At 47.3% G+C, this 21,553-nt stretch overlaps 1 protein-coding gene across 1 annotated transcript in view; it reads right to left on the minus strand.

Annotated features, from left to right (window-relative positions):
* Positions 1-432: 432 nt before the first annotated feature.
* Positions 433-21,553, minus strand: part of MYL3 (myosin light chain 3) — a 45,448-nt gene continuing 24,327 nt past the window's right edge. Inside the window, exons 3-7 of the mRNA XM_053265687.1 lie at positions 14,817-14,966; positions 13,500-13,673; positions 10,954-11,031; positions 9,084-9,119; positions 433-1,883 (exon numbers count right to left, since the gene is read on the minus strand). Of these exons, the coding sequence (XP_053121662.1) occupies positions 9,091-9,119; positions 10,954-11,031; positions 13,500-13,673; positions 14,817-14,966 (431 nt within the window). The 3' untranslated portion in view covers positions 433-1,883; positions 9,084-9,090. The remainder of the gene's footprint in view (positions 1,884-9,083; positions 9,120-10,953; positions 11,032-13,499; positions 13,674-14,816; positions 14,967-21,553) is intronic.

Raw genomic sequence — 21,553 nt, forward strand, 5'->3', positions numbered from 1 at the left:
CAGAACCCAGTCTCCAAAGCAGAACAATCGCTAATAGATCCACTTATGTCAAGAACACTCACATATAAGTGCTTAAACTGTCTTTGAGCTTTCTTTTCAAAGAGATGGCAGCAACAGGACTCCTAATGCAAAGTGAGACCATTGTGTGGGAAATCAGTTTGCCTCCAGGAAGTAACTGCTCTAGGCACCAATGGCAGCATCTTTCTGGGGCAAACGAGAGCTCTGAGGGATATCATTTATATCAGAACTATGCTGTAGGGTGAAAGGGTTGGCCCCTCTTCCTCCATCTCAAAGTCCTGATGTAGATTCTCCCCCACGTCATGGAAGCTTGTTTTCCTTCTTAAAAAAGGAAGATAGAAGCACAAGGACACATTTAACATCACACGATTTGCTCCAGCCGAGACAGCAAAGGACACTCCAGGGCTTCCTCAGTTGAGAAAAAGATTTGTTTAATGAGAAATGCTACAATCAATATGGCTTCATCCTATAGGAAACATCTTGTCTGGGCAGGAAATGCAAGGACAACCTTTAGCCTGATCCTCGGGTTCTTTCTGGATACAGGTGGACCTCGCTATCCGCAGGGGTTCTGTTCTCGGCTACCACTGTGGATAACGGAATCGCAGATAAAGAGGCACTGAGGCAATGGGAATCAGTGGGCGAGGGAGGGCCTTAGGTTCCTGGAGGCTTAAAAATGACTTAAAATGACTAAACAGAAATGAGAGAAACAAAGTGCCCTGCCTTGCTCTGCAGTTCTCCCGATGTCCAGCAATGCCCTCCAAACGCCCCAATTCTGCCATTTTCCACAAAAAATCACGGGGAAATGTTTTTTTACAGATGAGCCACAAAATGGTTCCTTTCATCAAAATGGTGGCTGGAAATGACCTCGGAGGTCATTTTCAGACATCTTAAAACTGTGGATGCATGAAAATTAACCCTTTTTCCAAGCGTGTATACTCTGAAGCTGGGTGCACATGGCTCAACCTCAGATACCCGAAACCGCGGCTGCCGAGGCTGCGTGTAATGAGGTCCACCTGTATCCTTCTAGTTTGCTCTAAGGACTTGTTCCATCAGCAAAGGATGTTTCAGAGAGGTTGTAACAACACAGACTGGCATAGACTGGCACTAGCTGAAAACAGCCCTCCTGGTCTGCTCTGCTTCCCACCAGTACTATTCGGTGGTGCAAAATCCATGACATGATATCATTGCATGGCGAATTTCCCTGCCCCAGCAAGTGGCAATCAATGAAGCGGAACATGCTCAGGGGAACTTGCATCATGATGGTGGCATGCCATGTGTTTGATGAAAAAGGGAAAGGGAGTGGAGGAGATCCAAAGGTGCCACTTTGGGTGCTATTGGCTCAGTTGTGTAGCTCCAGCCATAGAAACTCTGCAACCAAATATATATAGGTTTAGTATTTTGTATTGGAGTGTCAGCCTGCAAGAATGGGAAAAGATTAGTCATTAATGTCCAGATACGTTGATAGCTGCAGCATCACCCCTTCCAATCCCTGGTGAGTACACTAGAATGTGTGGGGATGTGTGTGTGTGTGTGTGTGTGTGTGTGTGTGTGTGTGTGTGTGTGTTGTTTTTCTCCTGAATGAAGATGGAGTGGAGTCAGGTGGCTGTCGGGGTGGCTCTAAGGTGAACAGAGAGCAGTTGAGGAGAGGCAAAGAGAGAGGTGGCTGTTCCAAGCAGAGGGAGCAGAATGGCAGAAGACAGGAGGATCAGGGAGCGAGGTGGAGAGGCGGAGGCAAATATCCATTCCAGAGTGACAGAAACAAACACAATACATTTGAGGAAATCTGAGCATCAATCCTGACTGGACGTGGCAGATAAATTCCACGCTGCTGACATCCAAGCTTAGTGCCCAGTTCCAGTTATATCCTAAAAGCAAAGTTGTAAAAGGTTAGAAACCAGTATAAGCAAAACAAATGAAGTTTTTAAATGTTCTCCCCAAAATGGAAGAAGGATGGTCAAGAAGCTGCCTGCAACCTCTGGCATGTTCCCTCTGACGCTGCTTTCCTAAGGAGATCTATCTTTCCATCTAGGCTTCCTGTTCAGGCTGGGACTTTGCCTGGGCAATGACAGTGTTTTCTGCTTTTAGGTGTGTTCTCTGGTTCCAATTCTTGGATTGACCACTTGGCTGTGGTTCCTGGCTCCTGGCTTCCTTTAATAACTGTTGACAAGTCAACTCTGGCCACACTGGGATGTGCATTGTGTTGGATATGGAGTTCCAGTGTATCAACCTTTTGCATCAATTATCCTAATAACCACTAGGGGCATTGGGAGTAGAGGTACCTAGTGAGGGTCTCCTTACCTGTCCCTGCTTTACTGATACTCTATGACCACTGCCTTGACTTCTCAGGCATTTCCTGTAATGAGTCAGAATCCCTTCCTTTCCTCCTGGAGAGTAGATGGTAACATCTCCCTCTTTCTCTCTACCTATTCATTATGTAGCCTATAGGATGCCTCTGAGTCCCAGTTGCAGGGGAGTAACAGCAGGAGGGAGGTCATGCCCTCCACTCCTGCTTGTAGGCTTCCAGCGGCATCTGGTGGGCCACTGTGTGAAACAGGATGCTGGATTAGATGGGCCTTGGGCCTGTTCTTATGTAGATAGGATTAGGTCTTTCCTATCCAAAGTGTGCTTCCCCAATAAATCTACTCAGTATTTAGATTCTACAAGAATCTCCTCTAAATAGCTGCAACAACTAAACTCTCCATTCTACTCTGTAACTGGAGTGGATAGCTTCTTTCATCCTTAATTAATCACAAAACCCATCATGGGTAAATTGCACACTCCAACATATTGGAACATCCTAGTGTGGTCATCCCAATGTGGGCGCTGCCCAGTTACTCAATTGCTTCCAATGGAACTGTGTATTTTCTGTGAATCCAAATGCAGATTCCATAACGACTTGTAAGCCCTCAAATGACTTGTGGAAGAGCTTCCATGTTCAGCCATCATCTCCCCCCACCCCCAAACAGCCTGACCATATTTGTGTCAATTCTTGTGATGATGACTTTTTTTAACCATATCAGATATGACTGGACATAGCAGGTATTTGGTAAAACAGTCTCCACCAGTAGATCTGCAGTCTCCTCTTGAACGACCATGACGTCCCTACTAAAACCGGTTTGCTAATGGAATGAAAAACCAGTGTTTGCCATTCCAGCCAAACCCATCAGATTCCAGTTTAGCACTGTCCCTGCCATGCTGGGTTCTTCCAGGCTTTACCAGTGACCCACCAGGGCTTGCTTTGGCTCTGCCTGTTCTGGCCACACCAGCTGCCCACTCCAATGTGCCAGCAATTTGCAGATGAAAAGGCGGAAGCTCTACTGACTACAAAACCTGCTGTCATCTGTTCAAAGATGTCAGATAGCTCTGTCTTTAGATGCTGTTCTAAAGAGCCTATCACACTGTGGTGAACCAGTCCCCAAAGAAAGAAAGCCTATTAAATAAATAAAATATTCACATGAGCAGACTAACCCAGACTAGGGCCATTCAGCCTAGGTTGGGCTGCTCATGTGCAGCACCAGAATCAAGCCCGATCCAGGCACTGCCCTCCTGCCAACCCAACGTTTTACCACAGCCTCCTGGTGCCAGGGTCATGTTGGTGCTCAGGCTGCGTGCAGACGGGCACCTAGAGCAACCGACTCTCAGGGGAATCCCCTAGTGCACTGCGCTTGCTGTGTGCTACATTATGAGATTCCGCGATTCATTTTCCTGGCCCCCACTGATCCGTGCTGTCAGGAACAGCATGGATCGTGTGGGCATGCAGCAACACACCGAAGAATTCAACCACCTTCATCTGCAGGGAAGGTAGGGTCATCCTTGCCTCCCCGCCTACCTGATCATGTGAATAGCCTTAGAGAATGAGAGAGGAGACACCTGAAGTTTGCACCCTCACTGAATTTTGCAATGCAAGGAGTCAAAGAGGACCAAAGCTGGGAATGTCGCCTATATACGTAGAAGCTGCAAGTTAACCCACAAAAAGGGGCTGTGGGCAAAAGGCACACTTGACCCCTGTGGGTCACCAAAAAAAAGCTTTGGCAGATGTGGCAAATTGTTCTATATTATCAAGACTTTGCAACCTATGCAAGAAAGAGAGCCAGGCAAGGGGGTCTGTGTGTGGGCTGAGAATGAGAAAAACCACCATCAAAACAAAGCATCAGAAGAGATGGGAAATTATGTGATTATAGACCGTTATATTCTGAGGATTCGCAGTTGGGAGAGGCCAGAACTCAGCAACAGAGCCCCTGCTTCTTATATGCAGTTTCAGAAGCCCTCAGCAGAAGAATGACCTCCCCCATGACCCCCTGGGCTTTATGCTGTAGTACGGGTCAAGATCTGGTACCCAGTGCATCACAGTGCAGAAGGGAGGGGACAAATCTCCTTCCTCCCCATGACAGGCTTTGCTGCTGTTGCTGCTACCACTGCTTCACAGGTCAGAAAAGAGAAGGAGGAGAAGGTGCATGGAGTTGGTGGGAGGGGCTTTGGGGATGGGGAGGGACCCTTCTCTGGCTTAGATTTTGATCAGAGCTGGAGAACCGTCTGAGGGCTTTAATATCCTTTCCTTAATTCTAGCAAGGCTTTTATGACTCCCAAAGTTATTCTCTGAGTCTGGCTTGGAGGAGCTTTGCAAGCAACTCTAAAAATAAGGGGACGTGGACAATTCCATAAGCAGTTGGTGCTGCAATGATTCTCTGCTGATTGATATCCAGACCGACTCCGCACTGATGCCATGAACAAAGTTGCACAGCCACAGGAAGGTGACAGAGCTGCACTGAGTCACAGAGATGATGGAAAGTGACTTCTGAAATGTTCCCTGCAAGTGTTCCCCATACATGAACTGGAGATGAGGTTTCACAGCAGAATTCACGACAGGCTGTGCAATGCAAACATGTTGTGTAAGCTGTCGTGACTTAACTCCCAATTTAGAAGAATGGGCTTCTGAAACATCCTTGCTAGGGATGTGCGATCCGGCTCGCCCTCGAGCCGGTTGGACATCGAACTGGCCTGGTTTGAGGGCTCGACCTTGAGCCAAACTGGGCCTGGTTCAGTTTGCTTCAGCAAGCCAACCCCCCTGGGCCAGTTCAGGCCCGGTTAGGGGTGCTAGGGACATTATATTTTTTTTGGGGGGGAGGCATACTTACTGCCGCTGAGGGCTTCAGCAGTCTTGGGGGGGGTGCTGCTGTAGCCACAGGGGGTCTCCGGAGGTTCCCCCTCCCACACTGACCTCCCCCCCAGTCTTGCCCCAGTGTTTTGGGCCCATTTTGGGCAGCTCTGAGCATGCAGTGGCCATTTTGGAGACCACACATTTGCACAGGCCATTTGCTTGCCTGGGTCATGACCCCAGGCATGCAAATGGCCCATGTGCATACATCATGGCAGCCTCCAAAATGGCCATCACATGCTCAGAGAGGCCTGGAATGGGTCTGAAATGGGCCGGAGGGGGTGGCAGCAGAGGGAGAACCGCTGGAGACACACACACACATTCCGCAACTGCAGCAGCACCCCACCAGGCTGCAGAAGCCCTCAGCTGTGGTGAGTCCAACTCCCCCCCCCCCGCAAATTAACATCCTTAGCACCCCTGAGCCAGGCCTAAACCTATCTAAGAGAGCGCCTTCTTTTACATGATCCCCACCGCACATTAAGGTCATCTGAGGAGGTCCGTCTCCAGTTGCCACCAGTTCATCTGGTGGCGACGCAGAGGTGGGCCTTCTCCGTAGCTGCTCCTGGGCTACGGAATGCACTCCCAGCAGAAATTCATAATCTGAGATCATTGCTGTCCTTCAAGAGAGCCCTTAAAACGTAGTTATTTGGCCTGGCCTTCCAGAGTTTTAAATGATTAATTGTTTTAAACTGTTTTAAATTGTTGCCCTGATTTTCAGGGCTTCTAGCTGTTTTATTGATTTTATTGTGTTTCAATAGTTTGATTTTAATTGTTAATTTGTTTTAAATTGTTTTTATCATGTTGTGAACCACCCTGAGCCGTATCGGAAGGGCGGTATATAAATCTAATAAACAAACAAACAGACAAACAAACAAACAAACTTGTTCATATTTGAAACAAGCTAGGCACCTCATTCAGGGTGCCAAAACCAAACATGCCCGGTGCGGTTCAAGTCCAATGCAGACACCAACCAAACCAGGCAAACTGGTTTTGTGTACATCCCTAATCCTTGCACCAGTGCAACATGTTTGTGCTAGTGCAGCTTCAGTCTGGAAATCAACTTCTGGGGTCACATTAGAAAACCCAGACTCAACCAAGGTTAGGAGACCCCTGGAGACAGCCTAGACCCAAAGAGCAGCCTCCCCACTTCCTTCTTAGCAAGTGGGCCTCTCTGAGTGCCTTGACCCACAAGGAGCAGTAGGGGCCAAGGTCTGGAGAGCCAGACTAGCAGTAGCGAGCATGATTTGTCCTCTTCGGTAAGCAGGTAACCTTGGTTTGCATCGGAAAGGGTGACTGTGTGAGCACTGTCTGCTGTAAGAGATTCCCCTTAGAGGATGGGGCCAGAGCTGAGTGATAGATGATCTGCTTGTATGCAACAGGTTCCAGGCTCAATCCCTGGCAGCATCTCCAGGTAGAGCTGAGGAAGATTCTCACCTGAAACCTTGGAGAGCCACTGCCAGTCGGTGTAGACAGTTCTGAGCTAGATGGACCAATGGCTGCACTCAGTATAAGGCAGCTTTCTATGTTCCTATATTCCTGTCAACTACAGAAGGAAAAGGCCCCTGGTCCAGACATGGGCCCCTACAGGTTTCCTCACAGACTATGCTCATGAAGTTCGAGTGGAGAAAACAGAAATGGGAAAGACATGGATATTTGCTATGACAAGGAGGAGGGGAGACAGTTATCTTTGAAAGACAGCTGACAAGTTGGCAATGGATTAGATATTGTGGGGTAAAAGCCTCCGCAGCCTGGGTTTATCTTCTGCTTATGTTTCCTCCCTCCCCAGGGCTTTAGAGAACAGCTACAACAAGCAAATGCCACCGACCCGCAAGCCTGTAGCCAAAAGCTGTGATAATTTTGGATCTCACTAAGTAAACAAGCATCGGACATAACAGTAGATAAATAAACCAGAACAGAGGAAAACAGGAACTGTTGCAGCACAGTTCAAATTGTTTTTTCCCTAATTTATCTAAGACCTCTGTTACAGCACAGTTCAATTCCCCCCGCCCCCAATTTATCTAAGGCCTCGTTTTTGGACACACAGACTAGAATGACGAGAATAGGATGATGGTGTGGTTGGTTTTGGGGTCAAGCCTTTCTCAAGAGCCCCAAAGAGATAAACACAAATTCTGAGTAGACACATAGGTTGGCCATGTTGTTGTTTATTCCAGGAAGAAATACGAAAATGATCGGCAGTGCTGCAGAAAATCCATGCAAAGCCGATGTGCTGTAGTAAGATTTGTGTTTGGGTCAATCTGTCTCTGTACGCAAGTTGGAGAGGGGGGCATGGGTAATACAGGGAAGAAGGAACTGGTCACAACACTATCAACTGTGATGCCACTGGCTCAGAAGATAAACTTCTCCAGCTTGTAATGCTCAGCTGCCTTACGAATTAAGCACAATTTCCCCAAGAAGCTCTTCCCTGGCCCAGAATGAAAACTGAGCTTCTGACATGGACAACAAGGTCCCCTCGGGGATGTGTACTTTCAAATATGTCTGATGTCCTTACTCAGTTCTCATGTGACCTGGGAAACTACATATCCCAAGGTCCCTGGAATCAAGGATGCTGCTGTTTCAGGAGAGGTATCAGACACTACCTTGCTTGTGATTTTGTCATCAGGAGCTCAACAGGCTTTCTGAATTCTGGAACTGGACTCAGAAAAATAGGAGGGAGGGGTTAATTTCTAATCAAGGTGGGATGAATTTGGAAATTTTCATAATTTTAAACCTATTTATATCTCCTCCTCCATCACATGTCTTGGTGTCATGGTGTATAGATCAGCTGGGACTTCAACTGGAATATCTGTTGCCTTATCGTGGTTTCCCTAAGAAGGAGCCACTTGAAATTACAAACTGGAGGAAGAAAGCTCTGTATTGTCTTCCCAGATCCTACCACAGCTCCATTACAGGAACACAGGAAACTGAGTCAGACCCTGGGTCCATCTAGCTCTGTACGCTAGGAGGAACTTTCCAGCAATGACAATGACTGGCAGTGACTCTCCAAGGTTTCAGGCAGGAGTCTACCTGGAGATGCTGTCAGGGATTGAAGCTGGGACCTTCTGCGTGCAAAGCAGATGCTCTGCCCCTGAGCTATAGCCCCATCCCCTGTAGTCAAGTCATTCCTCCTAACTTGCCCGGAGACAGATGCTTGCTGGTACAGCTTTGGTCTTTGCATGTACAAGAACCAAACTCTGGCTTTGCTTGTGTGGCTTCCTAGGTAGCCTCCGGCTGCTCTGCTTGCCAGCTTGCTTGTTCCTGCTCCACAGCCAGGTTTGCCAACATCACCAAAGGCATTTTTCTACTTTCTACCAGCCCACATTCCAGGCCCCATTTGGACAGATTTCTCAGCTCAGGATTGGTCTGCAGTTGACACAGCCTTCTGTGGATCTGCCCCAACACTCCATCTGGTTCCAAGCCCAGTCCATTCCTGCCAGTTCTCCATGTGATTAGTTGCCCACAGCTGACATAAAGTGAAATCACAGGGACTTTTTTCTAGCAATATTAATGGTGAAAAAGAGCCACTGAATGCTCAGATGAGCTTGGCATGGCTGCATCTGTTCACTCGGGATCTCCCACAATGCTGACGGAGATGTTTAGAAGGGGGTTAGTTTGGAAGCCATTTGAGCTCTGGTGTACAAATACAAAAGGGATTCTTTCATATTCCCAATTCTGGTGGGAAATTAAATAACCCAGTCTGTCGATCAATGAGTGAGGTTTTGTTTATTAAATTGCAAATGCTTGCTTTCTGAATACTCAACAAGATACCTTCACTGAGGCTTCATGGTATGCAAAGCTATTTAAATGTAGAGTATTAATTCAGTAAGTAATTCATTGGTCAAAATCCAGACAGTGAACGGATTCATCTGTTGAGGTTGCAAAGACACACTAAGGATGTTCATGGTCAGCTTACCTGGCATTCAGCTTGCCATGATGTGCTTCACAAATGCTAGAAGAAATGGAAGAAGGAAAGGTCATTGGTAGAGATGCTCATGAAATGAATTTTGTGTTTTGTTTTTTGAGCTTGAAACAAAACAACACAGCTTGAAACAAAACAATGCAGATGGGCAAAATGTTTCTTGGGAACAGTGGTTGACCTGGTTGCTTCAACGGAACAAAATTCAAAATGTTTCAAGTATTTTGGCCTTAAGGAACAATGGGGAAACATGAAAAACCCCATTGCTCCCCGTGGGTAGTTCCTAGGGAAACCAAAGTGGGTTGGGTGGTAGGGCATGATGAATGCTACCTACCACCCAGCCCAAGAAAGAAATGGGCAAGCAGGCAATTTTGAACAAATTTTTAACCGTTTCCCTAAACCCACATAGGATCGTGAGCCAGTGCCAGAAAACCAATCAGCAAAGGGAAAACAGGCTTCCAAAATGGCGCTCGAAATGTTGAAACATTTGAAATTGAAACTGGGTTGCTTTGTTCCAAGCTTGAAACAGGTCCTTTAAAGGGGTTTTTGTTTTGAGCTTGAAACACTCGTAACAGCCCATTTTGTGTCGAAACATTTCAACGTCAAAACGTTTCACACATCCCTAGTCATTGGTACCCCATATCCTGGACCCCGAGTCAAAGAAGCAGCTGCCAGGAATTGGACCAAATTGTCTCTGCATGCAAACCACAAGAGGCTAGCTTAACTGGTTTTGTCCACTGAGCTGTCAGGATCTTGTATCATTCTAAATCCCTCTCCCCAAGGACTCATCATTGCCAAATCAAATATTTACAGAGCAACTTCATATACTGCTGTGACCCAGCCCCGAGTCCTCTCTGAAGGTGACCCTTCAGGGCTGCACAACTTCAGCCCTCAGCTGTTGTTGGACTACAGTTCCCATCATACCTAGCCACAGTGGCCAATGGGTAGGAATGATGGGAATAGCACTCCAACAAGAGTGGGAAGGCTGAAGTGGTGCTGCCCTGCTCTAAACAGGATCATTGGTCCAGGAGGTCTCACAGCCCCTGAAACTGCCATACTAAAAAAAAGTTGTACAGATAAGAATTTTACTGCAGACCCTGCCACATATCTGCATTTGATGTGTCAAGGACTACCTTGGCTTAGACTCCAGGGAATCTTCAAAGGAGGAGTCTGTGGCCAGCAGAGCCCCCGATCAGAGTCTATATATGCCAGATTGGTTCTGCCCGGACACTTGCCAGCATCCTCTGTCTTCCCTCCTCAGAACCAAACTCCCAAGGTAGCTGAAAATTCTGTGTTTCTAGATCATCAGCATCAGCATCATCATCATATGCTGTCATTGTCCAAAGTAGGGGTGTACACAAAACTGGCTGGCCCAGGCCAGTTCTGGTTTGCGCCCCCTCGAACATCCCCGGTTCAGTTGGCGGGGGGGGGGCAGGTTTCATGAATTTTTTTAAAAAAATTAATGTGTCGACCACGTAGAGGCCCATTGGGCATGTGTGGTGGCCTCCAAAATGGTGACTATGACAGAGGGCAGGCCCAGAATGGGCCGAAGACCAGCCAAACTGAGTGATCTTTGCAGTAAAGGAGGCTAGCAGGGGAGGGGGAACCTCTGGATATTCCCCCCGCTGCCTCAGAGAAGATCCTGGAGGGGGTAAGTAGATTTTAAAAAACCCTTCAAACCCCAAACAAGTCAGGGGTTCAGTTCAAGCTGTCAAGCTCGAACCGTCAAGCCGTCAAACCAAACCAGTTCAATGTCGAACAGGTTTGGTTCCGAACCTGTTCTCACCTCACTAGTCCAAAAACCCCAGGGAGGTTAACAACATGATGAAAACAATAAAATTCAATAAAAGCAACAGATTCCTCCTACCTTCATAATTGATGCAACCATTGGAGTCTTCCTGGCCAGCCATTAGCTTATCAACTTCCTCTTCAGTCAGCCTCTCCCCTGGACCACAGAAAACAAGACCATAAAACAACTCAACATCTCCACATGTAAGAGAATAACATCATGTTACTGTAGTTAAAATGGTAAAATATGGCAGTCTTGTTTACACTGTCAGGACTCAGTGGCTGCTGTCAGAGTTCCTATCATGATACAAGAATAGTTTCTATCTGTCTCTGCAAGGAATTTCTCAGTATTAGAGAAGCACTGCCTTGCTCACATGGCTTAAGTGACTGAACATCTCCAGGGAACTCAACACCACCCAGGGACACATCTCGCAAATGAAGGAACCTACAGTCACACCTATGCATATTGCATCTTTCTGTGATTTCATCATGCTGTTGCAAAAATTGGTCTATAGTATAGGTTTGCTCATCCTGAAAGGCTCAGTCTCCATTTTAAAAAAAACTAGTCAGGAAATAGGAAGCTGCTGTCTACAGAGTCAGGTCTTTCTAAGTCAGTATTCTCGACACTGAAGCTATTCTCACAACCACGCAGAACTGGCTAAGGGAGGACAGCCCGGTTCCGTGCGGTTGTGTGCTGCAAAGGGAGTTGCATGGCTTCTGGCAGCAAATATACCCCTCCCTTAAACCAGGTTAATGGAGCGAGTGCTCCGTAAACCTGGTTTTTCCAATCATGAGACACCATGGCACAGCTCCGCACTGTGGCAACTCACAAGGAGACCCCTGACTAGAAGGCTCCAACAAGTCTCCCAGCCTCTCAGGTCTCCCCGGAATGCCCCGCCCACTTGTGTGGGACATCCTTAGACTTCCAGGAGCCGGGCAACCCCCTATCCCCACTGCCCCTACCAGCTCTGTGATGGAGCCAGTAATCGTGTGGGCTGCCGATCCGGCCGCCCATGGAAAGCTCCCTGCTTGTGTGTGGGGAAAGCACGCTAAGTTCCCCGCAAACCACTTTGAGGCTCTTCAATTTGCTCGTGTGAAGCTCCTCACTGACTGGCAGAAGCTCTCCAGGGTTTCAGAACCCTGGAGCTGCTGCAACAGCAGCCACATTAGGAGCTCACCGGCAGCCGGGGAACACGGTCTGCCTGTGGCTCCTTTGTGTTAAATGATAACTGGTGCACCTGCACACAAGCCACACCCCCTTTGTCGACATCAGACACAGGGGCACTGCCAGTATTGGTGGCAGGGCCTCAGTCCCTCTGTGGAGTCTCTTCCTCAGTCAGTGGTTTATTGAATCGCTGGCAGGAAGCTCCTTGCTCTCCCTCCTCAGGGTGTAGTCCATCAAAAACTGGCGGCCAAAGTTTGAGAACCTCTGTTGTCTGTTAGTGGTTGCTTTGGTTGATAAATATCCTGGAGCTTAGTTGGCCAAGCTTGGAGGTAGCTCAACTGCTTTTCCTTCAAGGATTACTGTACTTCCAAGCTATTCCTGGGAGACCTAATTATCTTCTTATAGAGATATTGCCTTAGCTGTATGGAAGCAAGCAATTGGTGTCATCGGGGTAAGTTACAAGCTGTTCTCTATGCTAAGACTGAGCTGAAATCCCCCTCTAATCCTGCTGCCCCATCCACAGGCGGAGAAATTGGGCATTTCAGCAATTGAGGGAAAGAGATTCAAGAGGGGCTTTACCAGAATAAAGGCTCTCCTGATGGCTGGCTGCCATATTTGTATTAGACTGGCAGTGGAGACGGACAAATAAGGTGCTTCTGGGAACAGCTTTACCTTTTCTTTTTTTGCCCCCCTCTGACCTTTTGAGAACTCTCAGTTCAGCTTCACTCTGTTGTTTTCCATTCCAGGCTGTAGAAGTTAATAAATGCTCAGTGCATCTGGATTATGAGCTAAGAAAGGGTACTCTAAGCCAAGTGATTCTGAGTTAAGACAACCTCCCAGCTTTGGGTCAGTAGCCAAAGTAGCCAAAGTCAGTAGCCAAAGGGTTCTCCAACTTGGGTCCCCAGAAATTGTTAGGCAGCAGCCCCCATTATCCCCAGCCACAGGGGCTTTGGAGTCCAACAACCACTGGGGACACATGCTGGCAGACCCCTGCAACAGCCACTGTGATCACTGTTACAGGGGAGTAACAGCAGGAGAGAGGGCATGCCCTCAACACCTGCCTGTGGCTTCCAGAAGCATCTGGTGGGCCACTGTGTGAAACAGGATGGTGGACTAGATGGGCCTCCTTGGGCCTGATCCAGCAGGGCTGTTCTTATGTTCTTATGTTCTTAGGAATCTGCTCCTGTGATCGGAACTAGGTCTGCTACTGAAATTTCAAAGAAGTGGAGTGATCTTCAGAGTTCCTCCCCAGGTGAAACTTATGCAAAAGTCAAGGAAAACCAAACAAGATCCTGCAAGACACATGATATTTCTCAGTGGACTTCTGCACATCCCTAATCTATACAGCCAACGCTTTTGGCCCCTGCACCCCATCTGCATTAGAACGGAGTGGAGAAAGAGCAGAGCCCCCTCAAAACTAGCACAGGGAGCGCAATTGCGTGACTACAGGGTTTGCTTACCAAGAGTAGCCAAAACATGGCGGAGTTCAGCCCCCATGACGGTGCCATTTCCTTCCTTGTCAAACACCCGTAGGCCTTCCACGAAATCCTCAAACGTGCCAGTGTCTTTGGTCTTGGCGATATGTTGGAGCATGGGCAGGAAGGTGTCAAAGTCCAACATCTTGGTGTTCATTTCTGTCAATGCACAAGCAGAACATGAATAGGCAAATCACTGTGCATACACACATTGGGGTTAGTGTACCATTGTGGTGGGGGCGGGGGAGCCTTAGCATGTTAAAAACCCTCCTTTTAAAAAGAAGCTTTTAAAGACTGCTGCAGTTGCCATTTAGTTTTGTTATTCTACTTGCCTTATATTATCTGCTCTATCTTTTATTTGCTTTAGGATGATTCATTGCATGTTATTGTCCTCTGCTTTTGAAAATTCTTTTATCATGGGTTTTATGTTTTTATGCTTTTATTGTAAGCCACCCCAAGCAGCAGTGTGCTGGAGGAACGGGATATATATATATTAAACAAAAAAACAAAAACAAATAGATGTTGGAGAAGCCACTGGCAGACCAACCTCCTCAGAGTTGGAGCTAAAACAGACCAGGTGAAAGCCCAGAGTAGTTTTCAAGCAAAGGCTAGATTACTGTCTATTATAACACCTCCAAGGACCTCTTCACCTCTGCGCTTCCATGATTCTACAAAGCTTTGTGTTCTCTTGTTGGAATGCCCCATTACAACCTCAAGACAGAACGTTCAAATGCACCTCCACTGATACCTAAGTTTTACATTAGCCTGTGAAGAAGAGGCTTGCAAAGCATGAGAGGACAAGTTCTTGCCCCAAGGGGAACACAATTTAGACACAACAGAGGGAAGGAAATGGAGGCAGAGGTAACAATAGTGGAGAAAACAATGTTAGGTCAGGTGGAAGTACTTAGGCTTTGTTACAGTAAGGCAGGGTTTCCCAACCAGTGCTACTCCAGATGTTGCTAAACTACAATTCCCATCACCCCCAGACACAATAAATTGCAGCTGGGGATGATGGGAGTTGTAGTTTTTCAACATCTGGAGCTATACTGGTTGGGAACGCCTGCAGTAAGGTATCGAAAGTAATGATTACAGCAAAGCCTTCATGGACAATGTGGATTTTGCTGAGGGATTTAAAGAAAGGTGGCTTCACTGGGCCATTCTAGGAGGCAGATCCAGGCATACAAAGAGCAATGCCATTGGTAAGGCCCCCATTTTAATCCCTTTCCTCTTCTTCGTCCTTCCAAACTTTGGTCCTGTTTTGTGAAGTTGCCATCATGACCGCAGAACAGGAAAGGTTCTCACCATCTGGTTTAGGCCGGCCAAGGACCTTGAGGACTTCTGCCTGGGTGGGATTCTGCCCACAAGCCCTCAAGACGTCTCCGCACTGCGCATAGGTGATTTTCATCTCAGACTTAGGAGTTCTGTCAAAGATCTGGAAGATTTCTTTAAATTCTGGTGGGGGGAGGGAGGGGAACACAAAGAAAACCATCATGACACTTCTTGTTTATTAGCACAAGAGGGTGAAAAAGAATAACAAATTAACAACAACAACAACAAAAATGAGAAAATAATAAAAATGATACTTTGCATTTGTGGACAATGCTTCTGAATGTTCAAAATGCTACATGTTAATCATTGTATGAAATCCTGGACTATAACTCCCATAAATAGCAAACCAAAGGCCACTGATGGAAGTTCTAGTCCAACAACATCTAGAGAACCCAGTTTGAGAACCCCTACTGTAAGGTCGTTCTCATTCTCCCTAGGCTGGACTGGCCCCTTCGCGGTTCATGGCAGAGGTGACGTTTGACCAGAAAATTCCTGATTTGTCACTCAATCTCACAGCCACAACTCTGGAGACTACTTCCTGCTCCAATGAACTTATTATCTGAAAGTCTGACCGTGGAGGGTGGAAATGTAAAGAGGCAATGATAATGAGGGGTGAGTGTGAGTCAGTAACTTACTTGTGCTTGAAAAAGTCAACCACAAACTCAAGTTGCCTTTATTTGTTTTAATGGTCCTCAACCAGATCCCGACCCTGCTGTTTTGGTTTTCCAACTGAGAAGAGTTTGATGAACTTTGCTGTGGGTCTTGTTATCAGATCTGTTTGCATTCCATCTCCTTTGGACTTCCTGGATGAACTGCAGCATGGGAAGGTTACGGTCAAGGGGTTCTGCATGTCACTTGTATAAACCATCAATGGACAGGAAGCCCATGTCAAAGATTGACCTTGGGGGCTTTCTAAAATGGTTCAACAGCCTCTGTGCAAAAACTTCACATTAAGGTTCATAGTAGCTCTCATTAAACTCTGCTTGGGACATTGGCCTTTTGAATCCATTAACTCAGGCTGAGTCCTTGTTGAGTTACTAGAGCTGTTCTGCATTGCAACATTTCAGACTGCAGGTAGGGGATCACATCATGAGATGCACCTCCAAATAAAAGAAAGGAAGGAAGGAAGGAAGGAAGGAAGGAAGGAAGGAAGAAGGAAGGAAGGAGTCCTGCATAGAACAGTAGCTTGTTAGAGGGGAGGTCTAGCCTATCCTTCTCTCAGTCATAGTTCTTTTCTACACGTCGGAATGCTCATGAGGAAGCACTCCTTTGCATGAGTTCCTTCCTGAGGGACTTAGCAGTCATTTCATTTGGGGTGACATGCATGAAGCCATTTTGCTGTGATCAGATGCTTGAAAAAGGCCTAAAACAACATACATGAGTTTTGTGTTGGTCTTTATAGTCATCTCAAAAACTTTTAGTCATCTCAGCTGTGCCTCCCCTTCCCAGTGATCTTTTCAAAAGTCTTTTACATGCCTCTGACACTAGGGATGTGTGAATCGATGCTTTATACCCAAATCTACCTGTTTGGGGCGATTTGTGGACAAAAGAAATCGCCACTGTGCTAGATGGCCAGATTCGGGTCCAAAACAAAATCACCCAGAAAATCTTGTAGATTCAGACCGCCATTTTGTGGTGATCTCTCTTGCTGTCTCCATTTTGTGTCAGGCATTTTTTTAAAAAATATCCTACCCTCCCAAGGTTTAGATTGGTGACTTACAGTGTACAGCGATTGGCTGGCAATTATCCCCTGGTTCCATATTGCCTCCTTTCCATTCAAATCTTGTGTTGCCATGGGTGACTGACCCTGCATTGGCTAGTGGAAGGGTCAAAGAAAGGACAAGAGTGGGGGGAGTTTGAAGGAGGGCTTTTCAAATGTACTTAAGGAGGCAGCCCACCAACTTTCTGCCTCGTGGGAGAAGAGAGAGAGAGAGAGCCAGAGGAGTTTTGCTTTGCCATGCCTCCCTGCCTGCTGCCTGGAGTGGATTCTCTGCTTTTTGTTTCTGCTTTCTGAATTGAGGAAAAGAGACAATAATTTTTCCCCACCCCCTTCCTGCTGCTGAAAGAATCACTGCCTGTTCCTGCTGTCTGTGCGAATCGATTTGGGTACAAAATGATTTGTACCCGAATCTACCTGTTTTGGGAGATTTGTGGACAAAACAAATTGCACCTGGGCTAGCTGGCCAGACTCGGACACAAAACAAATTGGGGGTGATTTGATTCGGGTACAAATTGAATCAAAAAAATTGATTTGTGCATATCCCTATCAGACACCCTCCCATTCTTAACTGACTTCACATGCTTTGAGAAAATGGGGGTTACTCTATGCTTTCCTGGAATCCACCCTCAGTAGAGAGATTGCTCTGATCCCAAATCTAGGAGCCCACCACTGATCAGGCTTAGGCACAGTTTCAACAACCTAAAGCTCTCTGGCTTGGGACTTACAGGCACTGTACAGCCAGAGTCCACATAATCAGCTCTAGACAACAGTATATCATGTTGGAGATGAACTTCCAGTGCATTGACCTTTTGCACCAACTATCCTAATGACAACTAGGAGCATTGGGAGTAGAGACAGTGAGTCAGGGTCTCCCTTTCTGTCGCTACCCTATGACCCCTGGACTGACTCTGCTGCACTTCCTGTGCTGAGTCACAAATGCTTCCTTTCCTCCTAGAGAGCAGATGGAAACATCTCTCTCTCTCTCCTTACCTATCCACTATGCAGTCCTTTAGATTAGAGATAGGTCTTTCCTATCTAAGTGTATTTAACCAACAAATATTTAGAATTTAGTTATACAAGGATCTCCATGTGATTTCTCTAAAAAGCTGCAATATCCAAACCATCCTCTGCTACCTACTCTGTAACGGGAGTGTATACTCATTCCTTAGTGCTCTGCTCTTTTACCTATTGTGGGTAAAAATCAACAACTTCTAATATATCATTCTGAAAATAACTCAACAGTAGTGAATGACCTTACGAGGCACATGGGGGAGAGTAACCCTACAGAACCTTTGAAATCTGACTAAAGCCATTTCCGAGTATATGAACTTTATTAAGAAACAAGGGTTGCACACAGAATAAGGAACTGAGCAGGGAAAAGGTTGAAACTGGAAGTAGGGGTGTGCCTTTTGTTTTGGATACAAAACATTTTGTGCCCAAAACAGGCCATTTCAGCTATTTTGTAGCTCAAACAAAACACCCAATGCTCAAAACAGAAAATTTTGTAGCTGAAACAAAACGTCCCTGTTTTGGATACAAAACGTTTTGTTGTTTCGGCTGTTTTGGAACTCCATTTTGCAATCACAAAAAGTCTTTCTCCTTCAGTCTCCATTTTGAGTTTTGAGATCTGTTTGAGTTTCTGGCCCTTCCAACCTGCAGATTGGCCAGCGAAAGCATGGGTTGATCTGCTGGCAATTGCCTCCTTATACCTTTTAAGGAAATTTAAGGGTAAAATTTACCCTCATTGGCCAATGGGGCAGTGTGCACTTCATTGCTGTTGTTTTATATTGTTGTCTGTAGATCAATTGCATTTCTGGGTGGGATGTGGATGTGCATGACCTTTGGAAATCTGCCGAGATCTTTGCAAAGCTCTGTTGTTGATGATGATGTGTGATGTTGATGTTATTTGGGGTGGATTTGAGTCAGAAAGGGGGCTTTGGGGGCAGAAGAGTGGGTCAGGTGGTAGTATCCCAATGGGTGCCTGCTGCCACCCAGATTCCAAAGGAATTGGGGAAAGGGCTGATTTTTAAAGATTTTCTGAAGATTACGTGTCTTTGGGGCAGATTTGGGGCAGAAAGGGGGCCTGATGGGCAAAACAGTAGGTTGGGTAGCAGTGCCCCAAGGGGTGCCTGCCACAACCCAGATTCCAAAGGAATAGGGCAAAGGGCTGATGTCTTAGGAATTCTTGGAGTTTACATGTCTTTGTTTTCCCCCATAGGGAATAATGGAGGTTTCAGCAGACCCATAACTCCACCTGGGGGAGCACTGGTGTAACTGATCCAGTCATGTGACTGATCCAGGAATGAGAAAGAAGCAGCAGCTGGGGAGAAAATGGTGCTGAAGCTACAGCAGCCACCAGGAGCAGCCGAGGCCCTGAGAAGGACAGAAAATGATTCATATCCATGCAAAGTACTTGGGGGCGGGGGTATTTCCCCCCTTGAAAGTGCTATTCTGCCCTCTCCCAAATTCAAACTACAGGCTATTTGGTGCAGTTTTGCTTGCAGGGTTTGCACAAGCTAAGCTTCCCCTTTTATTTTCATTCCATGATCTGTAATGCAGGAGGTTTCAAGGTCTGTTATTTTGCAACGGAATGTAATGGCAGGGCCCATGGTGGCTTTTGCTTGACAGCAGCTGAACAAACAGGGGAGATTTTTGCTTTGGCTGGCCCTCCTGCTCTCTTCTGGCCTATCATTATCCAAACTCCGTGTCAGCAGGATCCGTGCTGTCGCTGGGTTCACATGGCAGTGGCCTGAGAGAGCCCTGGCTTCCTCCTCGCACCGCAGACAGTGGGCTGGTCTTGTGGTGAGCGGCTTGGAAGCTGTGCTGTGATAGAGGCAATTTCACAGGATCCAATTCCACTGAGGCCCAAGACCCTGATCGGATTTGGGAACTTTCTCCCCAAGGCAATTCCTTGCTTTCTGGTGAGTGATACCAAGTACATAATGTCTGGGGGGGGGGAACACACACCCTGAGAAAATTCACAACTCTTAGTACAACTTAAAAAAAAACTTTCCCTCGAATCTTCTGTATACTTCCCTCAACAGGGAACAACATGTCATTTTAGACCAAATTTGGTGCCAGCTCCAAACCCGGTCCCTATCTACTGCCTGGCGAGCTTCTCCAGCAGCTGCAGAGTTCCAAAAGGACATTCAGTGCTGCGGTGAGAAAGATGTCATGTCACCCACAGTACAGCGTGAATAACAGCGTGGAGCTAACTAGGGAAGCACCCTTGCACTCCTTGCATAGAGTGTTTGTTATGTTAGTTTGGAGGTCAGCAGCTGCTCCTTTGAAATGGGAACACTTTTGGTTCAGCAACAGGGAAGGCTGTCTAGCTACAGGGATTACTGGAGAGCTGGTCTTGTGGTAGCAAGCATGATGTGTCCCCTTAGCTAAGCATGGTCTGCCCTGGTTGCATATGAATGGGAGACTTGATGTGTGAGCACTGGGAGAGATTCCCCTCAGGGGATGGAGCCACTCTGGGAAGAGCAGAAGGTTCCCAGTTCCCTCCCTGGCAGCATCTCCAAGAGAGGACAGAGAGAGACTTCTGCCTGCAGCCTTGGAGATGCTGCTGCCAGTCTGGGTAGACAATAGTGAGCTAGATGGACCAATGGTATGACTCAGTATATGGCAGCTTCCTATGTTCCTGTGTTGTTCCTATGGTGCCAAAGCAAGGCATTACGAGCTGGGTCTAGGCTCATCTCACAATGGGTTGCTGTCCCAAACTGGTAGAGTTTCTGCCAACCCACCCACCCCAGGTGTGAATTTAGGCCCTTTGGGACATAGTGTGAATCCATGGGTTGATGAGCCTGAGGTTAATTCCTGAACCCGGGAATCATCCCACAGATGATCCTCCAACTTGGGTCGGGCCACCTCTGGTTTCAGAAAAGAAGAGCCCCTCTCTTTTCGTGGTCCACCAAGCCAGCATCCCAGCAAGCTCTGTAGTGCTTGCATTGCCAGACTACAGGCAAGGCATTAGCACCTCAGCAGGGCTGCAACCATTGGCCATGATTTTAAAGGGGGTGTGCCTGGCACGATCGTGCCTTTTCTGCATGGATCACCTGTCCTTGACAGGGAAAGGGCAGGACCCAATCAAAGCAGTCCAGGAACCCCCAACAGGCTCCTGCATCGGTGTTGGCTTGCTGGCCAGGGATTAGCCCTCTCATGAAAGAGCCAGTCCACTGGGCAGGACCAGAGGCTCTATGAGCTTCAGGTCTCCATTGGACTGCACCCTCATGGGTTAGACCATCCAACCTGTGGACGTCTCAGAGGCATCTGGTGGGCCACTGTGTGAAATAGGATCCTGGACTAGATAGGCCTTCTTGGGCCTGCTCCTGCAGGGCTGTTCTTCATGAGAGGGGGTTCCGCTGATGTGGGCCCCCCGGTATATCTGTTTAAAAATGGAACTCATACTCCTCACCTTCCCCTGTATACTCAGCCCCTAATAGGGGTGTGCCCGAACCCAAAATCATGGTTCAGTTTGAATTCGGATCAAATTCAAACCAAAGTGCATGCCACTGAACTGGTTCGGTCGCACCGCCAGGCTGGTCCGGTCCATTTGACCAAACTCGTTCAGCAGTTTGAGCAGCAATACTTGTAAAGCAGTATCTGGTGCCCTTTTATACATAAAAGGGTGGGGGAATCCACTGAAGGGTGGCAGGGGGCAGAGAGAAAGGTAGTCTAATGTGCTTTCTCGCCCGGCACGGTTGCCAGCACGGGTGCTCATTGCCCCCTGGAGCAGCCTGGGCACTGGCGGTCCTGCGTGGGCAGCCTGCTTTAAAGAGGGATTGTCGGCACTTGGTCTGCATGGGGGGAGAGGGTGAGCAGTGATGCCAGCAGCCATGCCAGGCTGGTACACACCTTAGACTACATTTCTCACCACAGCACCGGCACCAGCCTTTAATACGGACCGGTCCACTCAAACTAGGCTTAGTTCTGTTCAATCACAGACCAAACTGACTCCGTTTCAGTTTGTGATCAAGCCACCAAACCG

The sequence above is a fragment of the Hemicordylus capensis genome, chromosome 6, assembly GCF_027244095.1.
Source record: "Hemicordylus capensis ecotype Gifberg chromosome 6, rHemCap1.1.pri, whole genome shotgun sequence".
Taxonomy (NCBI): Eukaryota; Metazoa; Chordata; class Lepidosauria; order Squamata; family Cordylidae; genus Hemicordylus; species Hemicordylus capensis.